We start from the raw sequence: 23,487 nt of genomic DNA, 5'->3' as shown, positions 1-23,487 counted from the left end.
AGACCCAGGGCTGCATCTGTTAAGGAAATGCTCTCCAAATCCTATTTTGAATGTGTTTGTTTATTTCCAATCCATAAACATTTTGGAGTGCTCACCGCATGCAACGTTCTGGACTAGATGAACCAGGAAAATATAAAGTGGAAGGAACATAGCAACCTCATGGCGTAGCCCGGGCTTGCAGTCTGGCTGAGGCAGCAGACACTATCAACATGTAATTTGGGGTGACCTTAATGGAGTTACATGGAGTTTTATTTACTTTATTATGGAGTAGGCACTAGCATTTATCTTTAATAGTATTATTACATCAGCCAGTCACTTAGGACTATTGATACAAACAGAGAGACCAGGCAGAGCCAAAACCTGTACCAGAAAGAGCAGATTTGTTGTGCAGCCTGTGGGGCCAAACGTGGACCCCATCTACGCTGCACAGAGAGCTCCACATGGAGCTGTGCCTACAATTCCAAGGTACGACTTTTTTTCTGAGTTATTTTTTCCTTTATTTATAAAGAACACAACTTGACACAAAAATGCCAACACACACCAGGTCCATTAACAACAACAGAACTAACAACAACAAAATGGAGAGCGGCAGGCCTGTGGCCCATGCTGAGGAACGCTGGGAACAATGCCTGCGTAGGACATCTCACTGGAAACACAGGAAACAACCCTTGGTCTGGAGAACACGAGCTCCCACGAGGCAGAAAGTGACGAGTTAGTCTTCGGCATCATCAAACTGTCCTGTTTCAAAGACCATCTTAGAATAATGTGGTATCAGTGGAGGGGGATGGTGCCAGCTAGGGTCATACATCATGTCTCCTTGCAGGGCACAGCACACCCAAGGTTTAATCTCTTGAGAAGAGCTCCCCTGGATGTCATCGGCATCGTAAGAATTGCCTTGGTCTGCTTTCAGCTCCAAGTCCCAGTCCTCACTAAAGAGATCAGTAGTCTGTCCCCTGGGCGGACCTTCTGCCAGCTCCCAGGCATACAGTTCCCCATCAGCTTCCTTCTCCTCCACAGCAAAGACATCCTCTTCCGCACTTGGGCCCTCAGCATGGGCAGGGCTGTCATTAGGGATGCTCTGGGCTCCTCTGGCTAGTTGATCCCTGGCCATCTCAGTCTCTGTCTCCTGACCAGAGAGGTCAGCTGCGGCAAAGCAAGCCTCCACGCTGGGGGCCTCCCGCGCACTGGGCCCAAGGTACAACTTTTAAAAGCGAAAAGCTAATAAATTGAATCTTAAATGGAAGAAAATGTATTAATATTCCTAACATGAGTTTTTCTGCTATTGTTTATGGTATTTGCGGTTGGAAGTGGGATATTCAAAATAATCTAAATAGTGGCAAAGTGAGACTCAATACATAGGAGGCATCCCAAGTAAACAAGACTGGGTCCCCAAAAGATGTTAAGAAATCTGTGTTCAAGAATATTATATTGACTGCCGGTGGAGTCGCAAGGTCTGACCACACGGCCTGCCCCAGTAGCCACAGCCGCCGCCATGAAGGCCGTGGTGCAGCGCGTCACCCGGGCTAGCGTCACAGTTGGAGGAGAGCAGGTAAGTGCCATTGGACGGGGCATCTGTGTGCTGCTGGGTATGTCCGTGGAAGATTCACAGAAGGAACTGGAGCACATGGTTCGAAAGATTTTAAATCTGCGTGTGTTTGAGGACGAGAGTGGGAAACACTGGTCCAAGAGCGTGATGGACAAACAGTACGAGGTACTGTGTGTCAGCCAGTTCACCCTCCAGTGTGTCCTCAAGGGGAACAAGCCCGACTTCCACCTGGCGATGCCCACAGAGCAGGCGGAGAGCTTCTACAACAGCTTCCTGGAACAGCTGCGCAAGAGCTACAGGCCGGAGCTGGTCAGAGATGGCAAGTTTGGTGCCTACATGCAGGTGCACATTCAGAACGATGGGCCAGTGACTATAGAACTGGAGTCTCCTGCTCCTGGAGCTGCTAACTCTGACCCAAAGCAGCTGTCAAAGCTGGAGAAGCAGCAGCAGAGAAAAGAAAAGACCAGAGCCAAGGGGCCTTCTGAGTCAAGCAAAGAACGAAACGCACTCCGGAAAGAGGATCGCAGCGCCAGCAGCGGGGCAGAGGGCGATGTGTCTTCAGAGCGGGAGCCATAGATGCAAAAGCGGGAGCTCAGCAAATTACCATTGGGCAGAACCGGATCCTGAAAAATTCAAGATGCTAAGCCCCTACACTGCTTTAAGAATTCAGGACTCAAATGTGAAAAGAAAATCAGAAATAAGACACTGGGAACCTGAATACCCCTGCAGAAAAACACCAAAGGACCATCCCATTTCCTGTAATGCTGTGGTTTGATGGGGTAGTGGGTGTTATGGGATGGGGGATGCTCGCAGTTGGTACACACCTATGCCTCCCCTGTGGAGAGAGGTCCATGGTTTCCTTGCTTCTTATCATGTCTTGGCTTGCTGTTGGAACAGGCTGACCCAGAGTCATCCGTCCTCAAGTCTACTGTGGTGTAGTCTCTGTGTCTGTGATCAGTCTCCAGCACATTCCTGCTGTCCATGTTGTCTCCATCTTTGGCAACCAACAATAACATATTGTATGAGACTTTGCATCTTGTAAATTTCTCTTTTTTCTAAAAATAAATACTAATAAAACCATAAAAAAAGAGTATTATATTCTTAGCTATATGCCATGTTAGAAAATGATCATTAGTGTATCTTTGATATTATTGCCTTGAGTCACCTAACGTATTTTGAAATAATAACACTATTTTAGGATCATTTGCTAAACGCTCATCAGAACAGAATCCTATATTTTTTTTAAAAAAAATGTTGTCTTTCTACTAGCCTGCAGTTTACAAGCTGAAAGCTTTGCTATAGGTGATGCAATTTAATAATGAAAAGCATTTACCAACCAGTAATATGCAGAATGCAGAGAAATAGTCTCTGCTCCAGTAGCACGGTAAGTCATTGTCTTTGAGTAAAAGAAGTAAACTTTCCAAAACAGAATCAGTGGCCATTTTCCAAATTAAAGAGCATTGATAAAATGAGGAAAATAATTTTCAAGACCCTGGTTATAGAAATGCCACATAAGATGTGGAATTGTAAGTCTATATGCAAAGAAGAAAAAAAACCTGAATTTTCAAATGATTAGTGAAATCCCCTGGGGGAAATGATGTAGAAACTAGTGGGTGTAGATAGATCATTAGCCATGATCATGTGTATTTTCAAGGAGAAGAGGAGACAAAACTGTTTACTATAATCAGGACAACTAATCTCAAAAAATAACAGGCAGTAATAAAATACAGTTTTTAAAAATGTTGCCTTTATAACTGGATATCAACATGTAGAAAAATGAAAATAGACCCATATCTATCACCGTGCACAAAACTCAAGTCCAAATGGATCAAAGACCTCAACATAAAGCCAGCCACACTGAACCTTATAGAAGAGAAATGTGTGAAAAACACTTGAACGCATTGGCATTGGAGACCACTTCCTAACTATAACCCCAGCAGCACAGACACTGAGAGAAAAAATTAATAAATGGGACCTCCTGAAACTGAAAAGCTTCTGTAAAGCAAAGGACACAGTCAACAAGATAAAATGATAGCCTACAAAATGGGAAAAGATATTCACTAACCCCACATCAGACAGAGGTCTGATCTCCAAAATATACAAAGAACTCAAGAAGTTGGTCACCAAAAGAACACATAATCCAATAAAAAAATGGAGTACAGACCTAAACAGAAAACTCTCAACAGAGGAATCTAAAATGGCTGAAAGACATTTAAGGAAATATTCAACACCCTTAGCCATCAGAGAAATGCAAATCAAAACAACTCTGAGATTCTATCTTACCCCTGTAAGAATGACCAAGATCAAAAACACTGATGACAACTTATGCTGGAGAGATCGTGGAGTAAAGGAAACACTTCTGCATTGCTGGTGGGAAAGCAAGCTGGTACAACCCCTTTGGATGTCAGTAATTTAGAAAACAACCTTCCTCAAGACCCAGTAATACCACCTTTGAGTATATATCCAAAGGATGCTCAATCATGCCACAAGGACATGTGCTCAACGATGTTCACAGCAGCTTTGTTTGTCATAGCCAGAACCTGGAAACAACCTAAATGCCCCTCGACTGAAGAATGCATAAGGAAAATGTGGTACATTTACACAATGGAGTACTAAACAGCAGAAAAAAATAACGACAGCTTGAATTTTGCAGGAAAATGGATGGAGCTAGAAAACATTATTTTGAGTGAGATAACCCACACTCAGAAAGACAATTATCACATGTACTCACTCGTAGGTGGTTTTTAAACATAAAGCAAAGAAAGCCAGCCTACAAACCACAATCCCAGAGAACCTAGACAACAATGAGGACACTAAGAGAGACTTCCATGGATCTAATCTACATGGGAAGTAGAAAGTAGAAAAGGACAAGATCTCCTGAGTAAATTGGGAACATGGGGACCTTGGGGGAGGGTTGAAGGGGGGAGGGGAGAGGCAGGGAGGAAAATGGAGAAAAATGTAAAGCTCAATAAAAATCAATAAAAAATGTCAAAAAAAGAATTGATACTGTCATGAGGAGTGATAAAGACATGGAGCCATGCACCTCTCCATCAGATCTGTACACAGTGTACACAGTGTACACAGTGTATACAGACACTGAGCCTGCACCTCTCCATCAGATCTGTACGCAGTGTACACAGTGTATACAGACACTGAGCCTGCACCTCTCCATCAGATCTGTACACAGTGTACACTGTGTATACAGACACTGAGCCTGCACCTCTCCATCAGATCTGTACACAGTGTACACTGTGTATACAGACACTGAGCCTGCACCTCTCCATCAGATCTGCACACAGTGTACACAGTGTACACAGTGTATACAGACACTGAGCCTGCACCTCTCCATCAGATCTGTACACAGTGTACACAGTGTATACAGACACTGAGCCTGCACCTCTCCATCAGATCTGTACACAGTGTACACTGTGTATACAGACACTGAGCCTGCACCTCTCCATCAGATCTGCACACAGTGTATACAGTGTACACAGTGTATACAGACACTGAGCCGCGCACCTCATGTTTTAAATAAATGCTGATGGGCCAGGCAGGAAGTATAGGTGGGAAAACCAGCCAGGAAGTAGAAATTATGCAATGAGAACAGGAGAATTCTAGGAAGGAGGAAGTTGATTCCTCCCACTCCTACCCAGATCACCTAAGCAGCAGAATGTGATCTGCTCCACTGAAAAAGGTACTGAGCCACGTGGCTAAAATAGATCAGAATAATGGGTTAAGATAAGTCAGAAGAACTAATAAGTAGCCTGACCTAATGGGCCAATCAGCTTTATAACTTACAGAGATCTCTGTGTGATTTTCTTTGGGACTTGCCTGCTGTGTGGTACAGAGTGGGACAAAAACCCCAAAAAGCAAGCCAGACTTCATTGTTACAAGACACTGAGCCTGCACCTCTCCATCAGATCTGTAAGCAGCAGCGTAAGACACTGAGCCACACACCTCTCTGTTTTCCTATATTTTGAAATGTACTTGCCCTATCTCTTTGACAACCAATGGGCAATGATGTTTTCTATTAAAATGCAATGTCTAGCATGGCTGAGCCTTAGCTTTTACTTTGATAGTCTTTTGTAGTGATGCATCCTGTAGAAATGCAGTGTTTGGCATGGGTGATTCTTAGCTCTTACTTTGACATAGTCTAGAACAGTTCTTTTCAGTGTCGTGACTCAATGTTGGTGATGTCATGTGTACGATTAAAACTGCTGTCAAATGAAAAAAAAGGTTTATCAAATGTCTTTTGATGTAGAAGCTATGTAGTTGAAAAACTTATTTTCCCAAACTACCTCTGGCTCCATTCATTCCATCCCTTGTTTTTCCTCTTCCATACACACCCTGGGGCAGTTGCAACAGCAGGTGACAGTCAACCCAGCAGCTACATGACAAACATGTCAGTAAAAGGTCAGCCGGGGGGGGGGGGGGGGTGAAGAATCTCTGGGAGCCATTCCCACAGTAAAACTGCCAGTAGCATAGATTGTGACTACAACCTCTGCATACCCCCAAAATACTTCCCCACAAAACACTTGTCACTTGATTTCCTCATTGCTTGATGAAAAGATGGGTAAACTGTGAAAAAAATAGTCCGTGCACTTGTGAACAAATCTTATCTGCTAACTAAGACAATTCTGACTCACAACAGGTGGGAGAGGAACAGTCATTGAGAAGATTTCCCAGAACCTGTAGGAAAACTGAAGAATTGGGCTCATAAAAAGACAACAAAGATCTAGCAATGAATCTCCAAGGTCACACCTGGACACACAAGGGCAATCTAACCGCCATCATGGACATTAGACATGGTACTTCCATTAGCCACCACTGAGCTCAAGGTTTAACTAATGCCAGAAAAATGAATTCTGAACGACCTCTTACTCTTCTTTCTATCCAGACTCAAATCCTAGTAGGCGATTCTGCTCCCTGTTGCTGTGATGCCGCCAAGCCTAGCTGGCTAGGTCCTTTCTCCACTGTAGAAGGAACTGGAACCTCACACAGCTGCAGGGAGCTCAGACGTATGAAGTCAGTTCAAATGACAATGACCAATACCCGGTGCTTCATTCTTGTTACACACACATGTAACAATTTCTCCTTTTTCTTGGAAGGGGTGGAGGGGTTGGTGTTGAGACAGGGCTTTTCTGTGTAGTCCTAGCTGTCCTGTAACTTGTTCTGTAGACCAGGCTAGCCTCGAACTGTGATCTGCCTACCTCTGCCTTCCAAGTGCTGAGATTAAAGGCCCAGCAATATAGCAATTCTGACTGCAACTCTGAAAGTCTTTTGTGCTATATCCACATAGGTTACTTAAATCAGAAGGCATAGAAGGCATAGAATTGCATAGAAAGCCACAATACAGGCTGAATTGTACATTCCATCATGAAGAGGAGTAAAGGAAGATATTACAACAAAAAGCAAGCCCTGAACTAGATGAACAAACTCCATTTTGATCTAATGGCTGAGCACTTACAGACCTAATGGACCTGGCAGGCATTTTTCAATGGCTCAGATACCCTTAATCAATAGCAGCCCAGGCACTGAGAAACTTGGTACTGCATGTGCATCTGGTGGATGTCATAAAAATGAGACTAGTATGAAGAGAGTTGTATAATTAAAAGTCAATGTGAGTGGAAAAAATAAATCAGCAGCCATATTTCTGCATAAAAAGCAATGCTTTGAGAAGTATTTTATCAAATATAAATAAGAGAGATCAATAGTTTGAAGAATCTTGGAATTCAGTGATTTAGATAGGAAGCAATAAGACAACATAAATATATATTTATCAAAATTCCAATGAAGAGTCACAGCAGGGCCAGGCATGGTATAGCAGCCTTCAAACCTAAATATTTGGGAGGCCAAGGCAAAAGGGCTACAAGTTTGAGACCAGCTTGGCCTATAGGAGATGATGACTAAAAATAGCAGTGAAAGCAGCAAGAGAATCCCCAGCGTCATTAGTAGGCAGGGAAGCATAGGAAACAGTTTAGCTTGGGGCCCCATTTGGTTTAGGGCTATGAAAACACACCTGTCTTTTAGTAATGGACTCGGTAGTGTAGTTCCTTCACCTGCACATACTAGATACACACACACCTCTCTCCAAACCACACACCTAGCAACCTCCGAACCTCCTCAGTCCTCTACCTGCATCAGGCACACATACGACCATCTTTGAACAACGGTATAAGTTTCCCAACCCTGGTAACAGCCACAGTCAGGCAGTTTCTATTCACCTGTATCCCAATGTATCTGGGGATAAAGAGTCAAAAGGCAGATCTAGCCTGAGCTGGTATTGGGCACACACACAGTGAAGCAAAACTCTGCCCTCTGGTACCCCTTGAAGAAGAGCTCCCTATTTCCTATTCGTGTTTCTGTATAATTAGGTATGTATTTCATTAAAATCAGACCCAGTGTGGAAAGGGACACATGCAGTAAACAGAGCGATCAGATAGTTTTATCTATCAATCAAAATAGAGATAAGCCCAAACTACTCTGGTTGATAGCAAAAGTCCACCTCTTGAATCCCTTCAAAGAGATCCCAGAACAACAGTCGTGGCCGTGAGCACTGCCACACATGTGGCCCTCTGTTCATCTGCTGGGCGTGTCCCTCTTTGATGTACATGATAACTTCACCCCTCTGTCCGTCACCAGGGCGTGCCCCTCTTTGGTACACACCGTCACTTTGCTCTAAATACATCTACCTTCCTTCTCTGGCAAATCTCTTATTTTCAGCTGTTTGGATGAGAGGCCAAGAATCTACAGACACCCAGCCCAGACCCTGATCACTGGTACCAATACTTTAACAGCATTCTGGTCGCTTTTTATATTAATACCTTTATAACATAGACAAAACACATGGAAACGTGTCCCTTATTCATCTAAGTTCTAGGTCTTGAAGAGTTGTAGGAAAAGGTGAGGAGGAAATCTGCCTGGATAATAAATCTGACATTCAGTATTAGTTTACCTTTCTCTCTCAATATCTTAGAAATCATAATTGTGCCAGTTAATCTCAGTTGTCAATCTGACGAGGTCTGGAGTCACTTGGAAGAGAGGCCTCTGGAAAGTCTGGAGGGCAGTATCTTGATTGGCATGATGAAGGCAGAAGCCCTGCCCACTATGGGTGACACCATTACCTGGGATAGAATCTGGAGTGTATAAAAAAAGAGATAGTGTGCGCTGAGTACCACCCTTCATGGCTCTCTTCCTCCTGTGGTCAACTGCTTCCCATTCCTGCTGCTCTGACCGTCTCAGCCAGAGCTAGGGCCAAAATACATACAGTTGAACGGGGAAGTAGTGTTATTGCCCACAACTGAACAAGAAGGTGGGGTTATTACATACAGATAAACAAGGATGCAGGGCTATTTCATACAGATGAACAAGAAGGCAGAATTAGCTTTGTGGGATTAGTCTCTTCGGGGGAGTGGTCTTTAGTCTGTAAGCATAGGGCGGTATTGGAGGCTGGAAGCTACGGTGGAAAGAGGAGTTGATCATCGTGACCAGTAGACAATGGAATTATTAGAAAACTTGGTCAGCGAAAGAGATTTGGGGCAGAAAATGGCATATGAGAAATCTGAGTTCATAAAACACAATTGGCTTTAAATCTTCACAACTACCACTGAAACCCGGCTCCCTGGATAGGAAGAGTAGCTGAGTCCTGCTCTCGTGACCCTTGACTCCTTCAAATTTGCTTTCCTTATTCATTTTAACTTTCCCTCACCCATGTAAAGATTTGCCCTGTAGAGATACATGTGGTCTTCCTAGGGCTATCAATCTCTCAGGTGAAGGTTTGTCATTTTCTGCCCCAAATCATCACTAGGTCAACCTCCCAGGGGCCTTTGCAGCTCTCACATCCTCTTGTCTCTGGTCTGGTTTCTTTCCCACCACTGCACCTGGAACTGAGCCTCCAGAGAACTGTTCGTAAAATATGGAGGGCGATCTTGAAACTGACATGCAGTCGGGAGCAGAGGCCCAAGATGGAAGGAATCTGAGAGAAAGGGGCAAGGCGGGAACAAGTCCCCGCACTTCCCACCAGAGAGAGGCCAAAATGTGGGCTACAAATCAAATTTGCTCTTGGTTCAGTCCACAACTACAAGATACCTGAGCCCAAGGGCTTCAAGCATCTGTCTGCCATTTGAGCCCTGAGCAAGCTGCCTGGAGATGGGACCTGGCTTGCAATCAGCTACAACTGAGCTCAGGGTGAGAACGCTGCTATCTCTCTTCCCCTCTTCTCAATGTTGTTGTTCTAGGAGCTGTCACCGCCTCTCACATCCACTCACGGACCGGGCAGAGTAAAGGGGCGCCGTCCACATGTGTATCCAGATGAACTTTGCAGGCCAGCTAATGAGAATTTATGGGAGCCCCTAGCTGCACTCCCGCTCACCGTGGCCTTCGAGTCCATATTTACATTTAGAAGCTGAACACAAGTTGGCTTAATTCCAATATTCTCTAACATTTTTCCAAGTGTCCCGTTTTCTAAACCCTATAGTTAACATGTCTAAAAAAGAAGCCCAAAGAAGGGGAAAGGTTAGGAAGCTCCTGTAAATAGAAACCACCTTTCCGGACTTACGACGAGATTTTGTTAGTAAATTCAGAAGCTTGTATATGCTGGGACAGAATTTTTGCTGGGTACGCAGAAACTAACAGAAGCACGCAGGGAAACATCCCAACTTGTGGCTACTACTCCCCGTTCTAAATTTTTTTACATTATAATGAGCCCAACCAACAATCAAATACCATTTTATCCCAGCAGTAGCTTCCCGAATCAATGATAGTGACACACAGAGAAACAAGGACTGCTGATGTAGCTCAGTCGGCCACACACTTGGGAGGACAGGAAGCTCTGCAACCCAAGCAGAAGGATGAATGAATGAAGCAAGCACCTCCTGGGCAGAGCCGAGTCTCTTTCTCCATCGACTTAAATCATTAAACTAAACAGCGGCTTAGTCACCAGTATTTACACTATACAAAATATTTTTCTCTACCAATCTGGTTTGGATATTCAAGCGCCTGTGCTTTTAAGTATCAATTTTATAGTCAACATGTCACTTTTAAGAAACAAGATTAGGAGTCCTGTTGGACCATAGGGCTTACATTGCTGGCATGGATCGACCTGGGTCTTACAACACCAAAGCTTTGGCCTCGAACCTCTCTCCCCTAAACCGGATCTCCTTCCCTTGTTCTCAGCCACAGTTTGTGGATCTCCTGGTGAAAAACCTTGCCTGCCTCTTGGTAGGCTTCCTGGGTTCTGAGGCTGCAGTAACAGAGTCTCTGGAGTTTCTCTGTCCATGTGTTTTCCTGGAAGGTCTCAAGCCCATGGGCTCATTGTAATCACTAAGCTAGGCACTTTTTCTGCCTTCGAGGTATCTCTGCTAACCACTTGATTATTGCTTTCTGCCCAGCATCTCAGTCCCATTTCCCTCCTCTGTCTGCAGCTCAGTCCTCTCCGGGCCACATTTTGCTGATCAGATCCCCTTCCTCCAGTCTGCTGCCCACTGCTTGGCTTTGCTCTGTCTCACCTTTGTTAGCCGGGACCCTCGAGCCACGTGAAAAGAAATGCAGAAAGCACCATGATTGGGGAAATGTTTCTATGCATAGATCCAGTGCCCTCACAAGCGTGCACTGACCTGGAGTCTAGAAGGAGAAAGGTCCTGCATTGGCCACAGTGCATGTTGTAGACAGAATGGATACCCATGAGTGTCGTGGTCGTGTGCTGGGGCTGCCTCTCTCTTCGCTTCAGATGGTACAACACTGCATCCCACGCAGATGCTAACCAGATAGCACAGCACAGAATACAAAGGTCAACTGGGACTCTTGGGGTCTTAAGTTTGCAGCTCAAAAGCCCACAAAAGACTTGTTCTCTTTCTTTTTCCAGGTAATTCACCTTTCTCCCAGTTCAGAAAAGGAGCTAACACAGAACCAAAGCAAGGTCCTGGTATCAGTTCCTGCTTTACTCAAACTGCCAAAGCCTCCTCCTTGTCTTCCTGTGTTCCCACTGATCACCTGTACCTGTGCACACCTCATCCTCCTTCGTTCCTACTCCTCACCTGGACCTGTGCACACCTCATCCTCCTTCTCCATTCCCACTCTTCACCTGTACCTGTGCATACCTCATCCTCCTCCATTCCCACTCCTCACCTGTACCTGTGCACACCTCATCCTCTTCCATTCCCACACCTCACATGTACCTGTGCACACCGTATTCTCCTCTGTTCCCACTCCTCACCTGTACCTGTGCACACCTCATCCTCTTCCGTTCCCACACCTCAACTGTACCTGTGCACACCTCATCCTCTTCCATTCCCACACCTCACATGTACCTGTGCACACCGTATTCTCCTCTGTTCCCACTCCTCACCTATACCTGTGCACACCTCATCCTCCTCCGTTCCCACTCCTCACCTGTACCTGTGCACACCTCATCCTCCTCCATTCCCACACCCCACCTGTACCTATGCACACCTCATCCTCCTCCGTTCCCACTCCTCACCTATACCTGTGCACACCTCATCCTCCTCCGTTCCCACACCCCACCTGTACCTGTGCACACCTCATCCTCCTCCGTTCCCACACCCCACCTGTACCTGTGCACACCCACAGACTCACGTACTCTGGCACTCATTCTCAGCCACTGATAGCTCAAACCCCATCAGGCTGGCACATGCTGATTTACAGCCACCGTGCTCTCGGCACAGACGTTCTCACACTCACGTCTGCCTGCTGTCCCCATGTGCCCTCCCTTTCACAAGCACAGGAAATGCTGAAGAATTAAAAGTTTTCCAGCTTCCTGATTCCCCCACTTCTCACCAAGGCCAAAGTGCTGTGACACTAATCCGTCCGGTGTGACCACTTGAGCCTGGAATCCTTCGAGAATATGTTCTCCACTCTCTCAGTGGCCCCTCTGCCCTGACAACCGGATATTACCCAGGAGTGCAGGGAGCCCTCTGGAAACCAGTTCAAGCCCTAAGTGATGCTTCACATTGGAAGTTAACACCTGTAGCTGCCTTTGTATTTCTGGCCTACAGAGGTAAACCTTTCAGATAACCAGAAGATCCAGTTTTAAGCAAGGAAACTTAACTGTAAGCCAAACACCTTTCCCCATATTTTCTGTAAAACCAATTTAACCTTCACAGCAACATAATGAAATAGATACCATTACAATTCTTGTGTCATCGGTGTGACAATCAAGGCACAGAGAAGTTGAGGGGCTCCACCGGGGTGTCACAGCTCATGTAATATGGCTGAGACTGTTCACACCTGACTACTATGTGATTTTATTTCTCCATGTGGGTAAAAATGATGACCCAAAGCTAACTTAAACATCCCTTCATAATGTTCACACCTGACAGTTTATATCTACGAGCGATATTGTCAGTGGTACTTGGTACCAGTTGTGACTTACTACAGATAGTTCAACCATGAGTGTTTGTGTGTGTGTGCACGCACTCAAGCATGTGTTTGAATATGTGTGTGCATGTGTGTGAGCATTCATATGTGTGAATGTGCATGTGTGAATGGTGAATGTGTGCATGCACACATGTAAGAGAACTCTATTTTTAAGTATTTTGAATGCAGATGGAGGTAAACACATGAACCTACATATATGATAATATTGCATAGGATCAAATATATATAATGCACACATAAGCATACACAAAAATATGTGTAGGTAACACTAGGGAAGTTTGGGTATAACTCATGTAATAAACGTCATCAAATCAATAATATTATACTATAGTTTTCTAAGATGTTACTGAAGGAAACTGGGTAAATGAAATCTTATGTAGTTTTTCAAAGTCGTATATAAATCTATGATTTTTCTCCAGAAGTACTTTTCAAAGAATCTACCAGCCACGTATGTATGGCATCTGTTGCTAGAATCAGACTGTGTTCTGTTCATTTATAGGTGTGCCTCTCAGCAATATCACACTCTGTTGGTCGGTAGTCTTAAACAAATTCTTCTATTTTTATTTTTCACTTTTTCAAGACAGTTTTTCTGTGTAGTCCTGGCTGTCCTGGGACTCACTCTGTGGACCAGGCTGACCTCCAGCCCAGAGTTCTGGGATTAAAGCGTGCGCTGCCAGGCTCAGCATAAACTTGCCCTTGCATCCGGCAGTATGAGTTCTCTAACTGCTTTCCTTTCCCAGAGCAATGAGTTTTGGTTGTTGCTGTTCTTCATTCAGCACTATAGTGTCTGGATTGTTATACGAAGTGTTAGTCAGCATGTAAGCTTCTCACAAGTGTTAATTTTCACAAAACAAAAAATTCTTACCAAGCTGTTGATTGGTATGTTGATTGGTATGTTGATTGGTATGGATCGGGTCTACTCAAATTTCACAATATTGAGTTTTTCAGTTCAATTATTTGTTGCTATAAAATACAGTATAACTAAGTATATTCATGTATTGATCTTCTTCAAGCTCACCTAACACACAGATTTTCTCAGAAAACTATCGTAGATTCCTTTGCATTTTGAGTATCAATCATGTCATCTAGAAAACCACCACCAGCTGCTACTATTGTGTGTATGAAGGTGAGCTTGAGCTGCACGTTCCTCACATGCTAGCTATCGAGATGCCAACCAGAGGACTCAAAAGAAAGTCTTCCTATGTGCCTTTGGCACCCTGCTTGTTTCTGCTCATTCTCCCTGAGGCAGAGTGGGATTTCCCAAGTAACGTGTCATGCTTGGAAAAGCTATTTCAGCCCAAAGGCGGTGATGGCTAAGCACAGCTGAAAATTTTCATTGCAATAAATATTGTGTAGCCTTCTGTCCACTGGAAAAAAAAGGTTTTTATATTCTAGTATTCTTTTCTCTTTATTTCCCTCCCTGATTCTCCCTCCTTCCCTTCTCCCCTTCACTCCTTCTTTATTATAAGATAATAAAAAGCAAGTCTTGGGGAGGGGATAAAAACTTTGATTGATGGAGAGAGGAAGAGAATATTACAAGGAAGGTCCTAAGGATTGGTATGTTGAAGACTTGCTATTTTCATAAGTAGGGTTGATTCTTTTTACAACAGTAATACATTTAAGTACTGTCTTAAAACAACTACAGGCCAAACTTCTGTGGGTTATTCTAACATAAATTAAAGAGACTAAGCCCATAGCTACAACAACTGTAACAGCTGAGAGTCTGGGCTCAGGGAAACAAAATCATTTTTCTATTAGATGCTAATATTTCCCCCTGTAAACTCTCAGTCTCATGTTCTTGGAATTATTTCCTGTTTTCTCAAAAGCTGTCCTGGTGATTTCAGCTCCTGGGACTCAAATGCTTGTCTAACTTCAGGAGTTTGAAGCCATAATTAACTTAGGAACACCTTTCACTGGTTTCTCTGTGTCTCCCCAGAATGTCGGGGCTGGATAGGTCCAGTTATAATCCTGCAGGGACCTGTGACAGTCACAACACAGACCACAAGGACATGCTTAGCTTCAGAGTTTAATGGAATTGGCAAGGCTATGTGGATCGCTAGAAACCCGCAGGCCAGCTAGCCTGGCCTGCACAGCAACAGAGAGCAAAGTGGAAGACAGGGGCCAACTGTGCTCATACACAGCAGCATCCCATGCACGCACGCATGTATCATACATATACATTATGCACAGACAAACACAAAGCAATGTTGCTAGAATGTGCACACTCGCTGTTCACTAGACTATAAAGAGTGTATAATCTCAGGATCTACGAAGTTGAAGGTACCTAGTCACTGCTTGGCAGAAATCTGCTGTGCTGGGAACATAAACTCATGAAGTTTCTAAAACCTTTGCTTTAAAATAAAAACTGGAGAAGCACAATCTGGTTATCCATTGATCATGAAGAAAAAGATTACCATAAGTCTTTGCACTGGAAACCATGGGAAGACAAATGAACGGACGGTTTGCCTTAGCTACCTTTTAACTGAAATTTCTTCGCTTCATGCCTTGAAGCTGCCCATTGCTTGGCTAAATTAAAACACCTAAAAGTCATTTATTAAGTCAGGCAGTGGTGGTGAATGCCTTTAATCCCAGCACTCAGGAGACAGAGGCAGGCGGATCTCTGTGAGTTCGACACCAGCCTCGTCTACAAGAGCTAGTTCCAGGACAGGCTTCAAAACTACAGAGAAACCCTGTCTCGAAAAAGAAAAAAGAAAAATAAAGTGATTTATTTAATTTTATTTTTGTAAAACCAACCAAAGCACACTTGTCAAAGGGCATCCAGCAATCCTGCAAGCCCGGACGCCGTCTGTACCCACAGTGTTCCTTCAGAGTTGCTGCTTCCCACTGGGTTCCGGAGGCGTGGCTGGATTTCTCTGACAAGGTCACAGGAAGGCTCTACTTCTCACACATCTTTTATTTGAAAATCCAGATTTGCACAGGAGGCTGATTTCACATTCGCTGCAGCATGGAATATTTGGACAGTTTCAAATGGATTCAACATCGGAATATTTTAGCGGCTGAAATCCTCTTGTCCCCTGGAAAGATGTCACCACTTCCACAAACTTAAGGAGAACGGATCTGTTACATCAGTCAAGGAATGCAAGCCACAGAGACCTCTGGCATCCGCTTTCCAAAGAGCACGGTGAACACCCTGTCTAGCCTGTCATCCACAATTTGCAAGAACAAAGGAACTGCCCCTCATCCCTGCTCTCTAGAAGTTTCCAAGTCATCGCCTCACACCAGGTAGGCCAAGTGCCCTCCCTGTTACCGGTCAACACCAAATACTTCAATTTCATCACCGGAAGCTGTGCAGGCCTTCAGTTGCCACTCATCCACATGGCAAAGCACACGGATTCCCTGATATATTGTGGTTTTACTGATTCCTTTAGCCCCCTGAGTCTCCAGAAAGAACAAGGTTTTATTCTTCTCCTCTCTCTCTCTCTCTTTTGTTTTGTTTTGTTTGTTTGTTTCGGGACATGGTTTCTCTATGTGGCCTTAGCTCTTCTGGAACTCACTTTATAGACCAGGCTGGCCTCAAACTTGCAGAAATCCACCTGTCTCCGCCTTCTGAGTGCTGGAAATAGTGGCATGTGCCACCACCATCCGGCAAGAGTAAGGTTTTATTAACTGGGTATAGACAGCAACAGGAAGTTCCACATGGATCACAGGTCCATTAGATCCAACTTCCCAGGCAGAGCAAATGAATACAGAGGTCCGTTCTTTCAACAATAACGTTATCTCGACATAGAGAGGAAGAAAGCGAATTCAGACCACGTATGACAGATGTGACAAAGGCTGGGTCGGGCACATGCCAGACCTCCTTACACCCTTGGGTGAGCTGTTTAGTGACCGCTGGCTGCTTTCCTTACACCCTTGGGTGAGCTGTTTAGTGACCACTGGCTGCTTTCCTTACACCCTTGGGTGAGCTGTTTAGTGACCACTGGCTGCTTTCCTTACACCCTTGGGTGAGCTGTTTAGTGACCACTGGCTGCTTTTCTTCTCACTGTCACTGCATACCTAAGAAGCAGCGTTAGGGAGAAGGACTTCCTTGAGCTCACGCAGTCCATCACAGTAGGAGGGCACGGAGGAGCTCGCGGTTTCAGGCAGAACAAGAAGCTGAGACATCTGGCCAGAACAGGGATCCAGAGTACAAGGCTAGCAAAAGCCCACCCCTGCAGCGATCCACCTTCTCTAGCTAGCCCCAGCCTCTCCAAGCCTCCACAACCTCTCCAAAGAGCACTCTCATCTGGGAGCCAAGTGTTCAAATGCAGGAACCAGTGGGAAGGGACATTTCACATTCAGACCCTAAGAATGATCAACTCAGTGTCCTTGTACACCCTGCCTTCCCCTGAAGACATTTATAGGTTAATCAGCTGAGATTTGGGAAGGGTCACAAAAGCCAAGTGTTATCTGGAAATACTACACAGTTGCTGATTTTCTTCTCCTCGATGCCATGGCTTTCTTTTGGCATCTTGTATCATATTATGTCCATTGAGCAAAGAATGTTGCCAGTGTGTCCCTAATTATTCTTTCTAAAATTACATAAAAGCTAATGTCAGGGATTCCAAACAGTTGCAAGGGGCTCAAAAATCACCATAGTTTATTCAGGAAATGAGGTCAACATTTCCAAGGCTTATTAATTTCCTAATAAAAATGCTGTTATTTCTACTAGTTAATGCACAAATACGCACAGAGGTGGCATATTCTTTTTGCCACCATCTTACTCCTTACAAAATAAGTAAAGACTCAAGAAATGCTTTGCATAGACAATTTTCCGAATTAAAAGTTGTGCTCTCTAAATCCCCCATCAATCTCCCATGAGAATCATCATAGCATACATATAAAAGAAACTGTGCAAACATGCATTCATAGACAGCTAAAAAGTGGGAAGAACCATGACTTTTAGAGACTTCAACTTCTAGAAACAATGTTAGCCTATAAAGACAAATGCCTTTAAAAAGACAATAACCAGAGGGCTGGTGGGATGGCTCAGTGCATGAAAGAACCCTGCAAGCCTGGGGTCCTGAGCTCAGTTCCTAGAACTCATGGTGGGAGGAAAGAATGGGCTTCCGGAAGTTGTCCCTCTGACTTTCACGCCCATGCCATGGCATTTGAGTACACACATAGAGAGACACACTCAACAATTAACTGACTGGTTGATTAGCTAGTTAGTTAATATTAGAGATTAAAGAATCTGCATTGCTGATGTCCTCATCAAACACTGCTTTTTTATCCATGAACAAAAGCCAGATCGTGAGCAGTCATCAATGTTTGGTGGGGGAGCTTGAACCTTATTCTAATAACCACCAGGAGCCCAGGGTGGAAGTGAAAGGAACTTAAACAAATGCTCGCATTTACAGTCTGAATATTCTACTCGCAGCTATGCTTTGTGCAAGAAAATGAATGAAAGGCAGAGAGATTAGAAATGAGTGTGCTGTCTAGTGTTGTAAGGAGGCTACTTGTTTGTTCCTGGCTGCTCAGACCTGAAATAACCACACAGAAACTGTATTAATTAAATCACTGCTTGGTCTATTAGCTCTAGCTTCATAGTAGTTACCTCTTACATCTTAATTTAACCCATTTTTGTTAACCTTTGTATCGCCATGTGGCTTACCGGCAAGATTCCCTCTGGTGTCTGTCTCTGGTGGGGCTACATGGCTTCTCTAAACTCCACCTTCCTTCTCCCAGCATTCAGTTTAGTTTTCCCTGCCTCGCTCTACTCTTTTGCCCTATCACAGGCAAGACAGTGATATTCACAGGATACAAAGGAGAATCCCACATCAGTCTGTTATTAAGACAGATGTGTTGGCTCTGCAGGACCAACGGGGGAAAAAAAGAAAACATATATACTTTTCAAACTTCAAGCAGTATTAGTAGAAAAGAATCCTTGGGCTGGGTGATGGGTGTGCACACCTTTAAGCCCAGCACTTGGGGAAGCAGAGGCAGAGACAGGCAGATCTTTGAAGTTTATACCAGCCTGGTCTACAGAGTGAGTTCCAGAACAACATGGAGAACTCCTGTCTTGAATACCCATCCCCCATAAAAGAAAAGAAAAGAAAGAAAAAGAAAGGGAAGGGGAAAAAGGGAAGGGGAGAAAGCAGAAGAGAGGAGAGGACAGGAGAGGAGATGAAAGCAAAGGAAATCAAAGGAGAAGAGAGGAAAGACATTAAAAAGAATCTTAGAGCTGAAAGGAAACTAGGGACATGGGACACAGGGCCCAGAAGTCAAGTTCAAAGTTAGGTGGAAAAACCACATTTTTCAGTCATGACAGGAGCGAGAGAAACAGACAGTGAAAAAGGTGGCATGCCAAAGCCATCAATGGATGTGGAAGTGAGCAGAGCGGTCAGAGCGGTCAGCAGAAGACAGCATGGTGAGTGACCTCAGTGCTTTTGGCAAGTGGAACAGAAAGGAACCTGGACAGCAGCCTGCACTGGGGAGCCACCGGCAGAAAGAGTCCTGGGGAGCAGCCAGCTCTGAGATAAAGCAGCAGGCGAAGAGAGGGCTATGACCCTAAGAATCTGCCATGAGATAAAGTTTTGTCTCTGCTGATGCCTCAACTCTGAATTCTGACTTCAAATGTACACTTTTCAACTTTTCCTTCAAAGACAGTGTCAGCTATAAACTGAAAGGGCAGCGTTTGTTAGGATACCCCTTCAAGAGAGGATTGCCTGCTGTGAGGAGTGCCCAGGCCACTGTGAACCAAGGTGACAACTCTGTCCACCCTGGGACACGTGGCTCTTGCACAGGTCACAAGGTGTGAATAGTCTCAAGTTTCAAAAATCCTGTAACATCACACAAAATAAACAAGTGTCAGTGGTGTGTGGGTGTGAGTGGACCCATATGTACACATGTACAGAAAGAATGATGTTACTGAAGTCAAACATGTAGCAAAATTAGACTTTAGACATCCATAAAATAAATGATATGTAGGGCTTTGTTTCAGAGGTATACATTTTGATAAGTAATGTATCAACTTCCTAGAAGAAATTTGTTACAAAACAGTCTGCAATATTGAATATTAAAAACTTTAAATGAATGTCAGGTTTCATGCATATTCAGAAAACTTCCAAGTTCATGGATAAAGGTAATAGGAAAGATAATATCAAGAAATCTAGAGAGACATCGAGTCTACCACTTGGGAAAAAGAACACTACACTACGTGCTTTACACACGCCACAAAGGCCATGAAAGGTCAGCAGCCCAACCAACAGCGCTTCTGCCAGTCCTTTCTACCCAGCATGTCCAGCTCTGCAGAAATGAATGCTTCCATCCTTGTAGCATCTATGTCCTTTTGCTTCATCTCGTAATTCCAAACATCTCATTGCCAAACACAATCAGGAGGTGCTATCCACGTGAGCTCTCCGATGGTGCATCCATCTCTGCCCGAACTAAAGCACTGATGCCTCAAACTTGGAACTTTTTCCTACCTCTCCTGTCCATGCTGTCTGCTTCTGGGATGCTTTCTCTCCGCGGACACACAGTCTGTAGACACAGCCAGTACAGAAGCTCTCAGCTATGTAAGAGAAGTTGTCTAGGGCCATGTCGCCTTGTTTGTTTTTTCTGGCAGGCATCCCTGGAGGACCCATGGGGAGGGGAACGCATGCATAGTTCTTAAATATAGAGAGAAAAAAAATTTTCTTCAATTTTACTTTCTCCTTCAGTTATTTTTTAACCGTAAAGAGTAGATTTGAGGAAAAGATGCCAGAGTTGCTCCTCGTCTTTCTAGGGCCGTGGGGAAGACTTGAGAAGCCCCCATCAGGAAAGGGAAACCAGGTTCCATACAGCTGCGTGATTAGCAGGGGAGTCTGGTCCTGTCCTTCACGTGGATTTACGAGACTTTCTGCTGACATGAAGTATGTTCTTTACTGAATTCCTCAAGTGAAGCAAAACCGCACGTATCTAGTTCTAAAGCAGCACACTGAGTCACTAGTTTACATAGCAAATGTGAAATAGTCATTTGCAGTCCTGGAGCGCACCTGTGAAGTGGACTGAACCGTAACAGCCATCTGGGAAAAGAAGAAGAGAAAAAAATTAATGCAAAAAAGAAACCCCATATTTAAATCTTTCCATCTGAGAATCAGCTGAGAAACCATCCTGAGGGTCCCCCACTTGTAGAGATAGATTCTGCCCGGTGAATGAACAGCGGTAGTTTTGCAGAAAGGATACAGTGTAGCCTGGTCTCCCCTAGAACTCCAAACACTCTGAGTCTGATTGCTGTGTTGCTGTAGCCTTGCCTTCCCTGGGTATCTGGATGTGAGGTCGTCTGGACCCAGCCTCTTTCTGTAGCCATTGCATGGAATGAGTCTCCAAACCCTCAGCACTGCTGCTCCGGTCATCTTAGCCTCGGGTCTAGCCCTCCTCCTTTTCTCACTGCTATGATGGGAGTCCTAGCTCTTTTGATCACTGGCGAAATCTATGCCCGCTTTCTAGCTGGTTTTGAGATGCCCGTGCTTCCCCTATGTGTCACATTCAGACGAATTCTCTCAGAATACGGCTCACGCCACAACCCTGAAGGTCTCTAAAGTGTGCCTCCCTTTTCTCGCTTTCTCCTTCCTGGAATCTACATACCCTCCTAATGAACGCGTTACTAGCTAGTCCTCAAACTGACCCTTTATTTTTCTGCCTAGAAGCTATTGCTCCTGGTTCCCCCACAGTCTGGGATATTATTCCCTGTCTATGGAAACTTCACCATCTATGAAGAACTAGTTACTTTCGTCATTGTGGCCAAAAATACCTAAGAAAACAACTTAAAGATGGAGAAGATTCTCCTTGGTTCATGGCCAAGGGACCTCAGTCTGTTCTCGCTCAACTCCCCGAGTCTGTGTCTACTGCAATGGAATAGCCCTGAATGGTGTAGGGCAAAGAGGCTAAGATAAGGCACCGACTTCCCAAGGCCTTGCTGCCATAGACCACATGGCCTGTTTTCATCACTAGGCCCCACTTCCTACCTTTCAGAATAGTCCAGTGATGCCACTCAAGTAATGAATCCACTGATGGAGTCAACCAATCAAATCTGCTTTCAACAGCACTAAACCACACCTTTAGTCCATGAGATTTGTGTGGTGGTGAGCAAGGGGTCTTCAGTACATGAGCCTTGTGAGGGACCTTAAGCACATGAGCCTTGGTCAGGGGTACCTTCAGAACGTGAGTCTGGAGGGGTCTTGAATACATGAGCCTTGCAGGGGGGCACTTTGTATCTAAAACTTACAACTGTTTCTGTGTGAAAATTTCCAAGAAAAAAACTCACTGACTGTCTCTTCTCTTCCAACATCCGCTGGGCATTATTCATCTTCTAGTTATGATGATTCAAAAGTTTATTCTGGTATTTGGTTTTATACTCAGGTCGTGCGGCCAGGAGTGCACACGGGTGTGCATGCAGAACTCAGGGCTCATTCTTCCTTGTTTTGGCGATTTGTTTTTTGTTGAAGAGTGTTTCCCAGAGACCTGGCTCTTAGCAATGGGTCAGCACAGTGGAAAGGACGGTTGGTTACGCCTCCTCAGCACTGGGGTTCCAGCACAACCTCACTGTGCCTGACTTTGTATGTGAGTGCTGGGGTTGAATTGAAGCCCTCATTCCTGCAGGGCAAGTGCTCTGTAAATGCACGCTCAGCCCTGTAGGGAATCCAGTCTTACTCGTGTGTTCAGCGTGTTACACATGGCACACTTACCAAGTGTGAAAAGGCCAAGATGATGGGGAAGTGAAACGAACATGGAGCTCTGGTCCCACAGGGAGACGAGTGGATTATTTATTGGGAAAACAGTTGCAGAAAAGTTTATATGGGCAACAGTGGCAGATAGTATGGCGGTGTCAGGACCCTCTGCAGAGTGGGGAGCAGGAGGCAAACCTTCCCAGAGGAGGGAATATTCAGGGTGCCACAGATGAATTTGCAAGTGCTACCCAAAGAAGATGTGGATGAAGGGCTGGAGGTGTTGACGGTGCTGGGCAGTCATCGAGCAGTTGCCTAGGCTATAAAAGCCCAGAGATCAATCTGCAACACTAGAATAAAAGAAAGAAGAAAGGACAGAAGGAATAAGAAAGATAAAAATAAAGTTTAAAGAGATAAAGTATACTGGGGCCAGAAATTTGAGGGTAAAAAAATCTTTGAATCTGAAGGAGCCTTAAGAAGCCCAGTGAGATTTGACCATAGAAGGAAGTAGAAGAGGGAAAATTACTTAGAGTAAAATTCCATAGGAGAAGGAACCAGGTGTTCCAGGTGCTTGGAGCATTTATTCCTAGTGCACTGAGAGCTTATCAAAGGGTTATATGTGAAGGGGTTGTACACCTGGGTGTTTCTTTAGAAATCACCCTGAAGACAATGAAAGAGAGGACAGAGAAGATGCAAGAAGGCCAGGAGCAAAGAGCCAACCCTTGAACCAGTACATTGCCACTGGGTAAAGCATGAGTTGCTGGCCGTTGGATTTGATCATTTAACACGGATTTTTATAGTAAATCTATAATAAAACATGACACCTGCCAGTAATTGAGATTTGGGGCCCCTCTGGGAACATGAATGAGGGAGCGGGAGGGAAGAAGACAATCCTGTGTC

At 44.6% G+C, this 23,487-nt stretch overlaps 2 protein-coding genes across 2 annotated transcripts; one reads left to right on the top strand and one right to left on the bottom strand.

Moving 5' to 3' along the window:
• Nucleotides 1–712: 712 nt before the first annotated feature.
• LOC119799872 (coordinator of PRMT5 and differentiation stimulator-like) lies at nucleotides 713–1,494 on the bottom strand. The gene is made up of 2 exons (XM_038309711.1): nucleotides 1,459–1,494; nucleotides 713–1,201 (listed from the first exon to the last, which is right to left on the bottom strand). Exons 1-2 carry the CDS (start codon nucleotides 1,492–1,494, stop codon nucleotides 713–715), a joined length of 525 nt encoding a protein of 174 aa, XP_038165639.1.
• On the top strand, nucleotides 1,487–2,333 carry LOC119800345 (D-aminoacyl-tRNA deacylase 1). The gene has a single exon (XM_038310480.1). The coding sequence runs from the start codon at nucleotides 1,493–1,495 to the stop codon at nucleotides 2,120–2,122; it is 630 nt and encodes a 209-aa protein (XP_038166408.1). The 5' UTR covers nucleotides 1,487–1,492; the 3' UTR covers nucleotides 2,123–2,333.
• Nucleotides 2,334–23,487: the final 21,154 nt, after the last annotated feature.

The sequence above is a fragment of the Arvicola amphibius genome, chromosome 13, assembly GCF_903992535.2.
Source record: "Arvicola amphibius chromosome 13, mArvAmp1.2, whole genome shotgun sequence".
NCBI classification, from domain to species: Eukaryota; Metazoa; Chordata; class Mammalia; order Rodentia; family Cricetidae; genus Arvicola; species Arvicola amphibius.
This window is presented reverse-complemented; position numbering and strand designations above follow the sequence as displayed.

What these genes read in the sequence shown, in the direction of transcription:
- LOC119800345 (XM_038310480.1), top strand. Translation starts at nt 1,493, where the DNA reads ATGAAGGCCGTGGTGCAGCGCGTCACCCGGGCTAGCGTCACAGTTGGA.
- LOC119799872 (XM_038309711.1), bottom strand. Translation starts at nt 1,494, where the DNA reads ATGGCGGCGGCTGTGGCTACTGGGGCAGGCCGTGTG. An exon ending in CTACTGGGGCAGGCCGTGTG is followed by an intron (nt 1,202 to 1,458) that starts GTCAGACCTTGC and finishes CGCTTTTAAAAG; the next exon opens with TTGTACCTTGGGCCCAGTGC.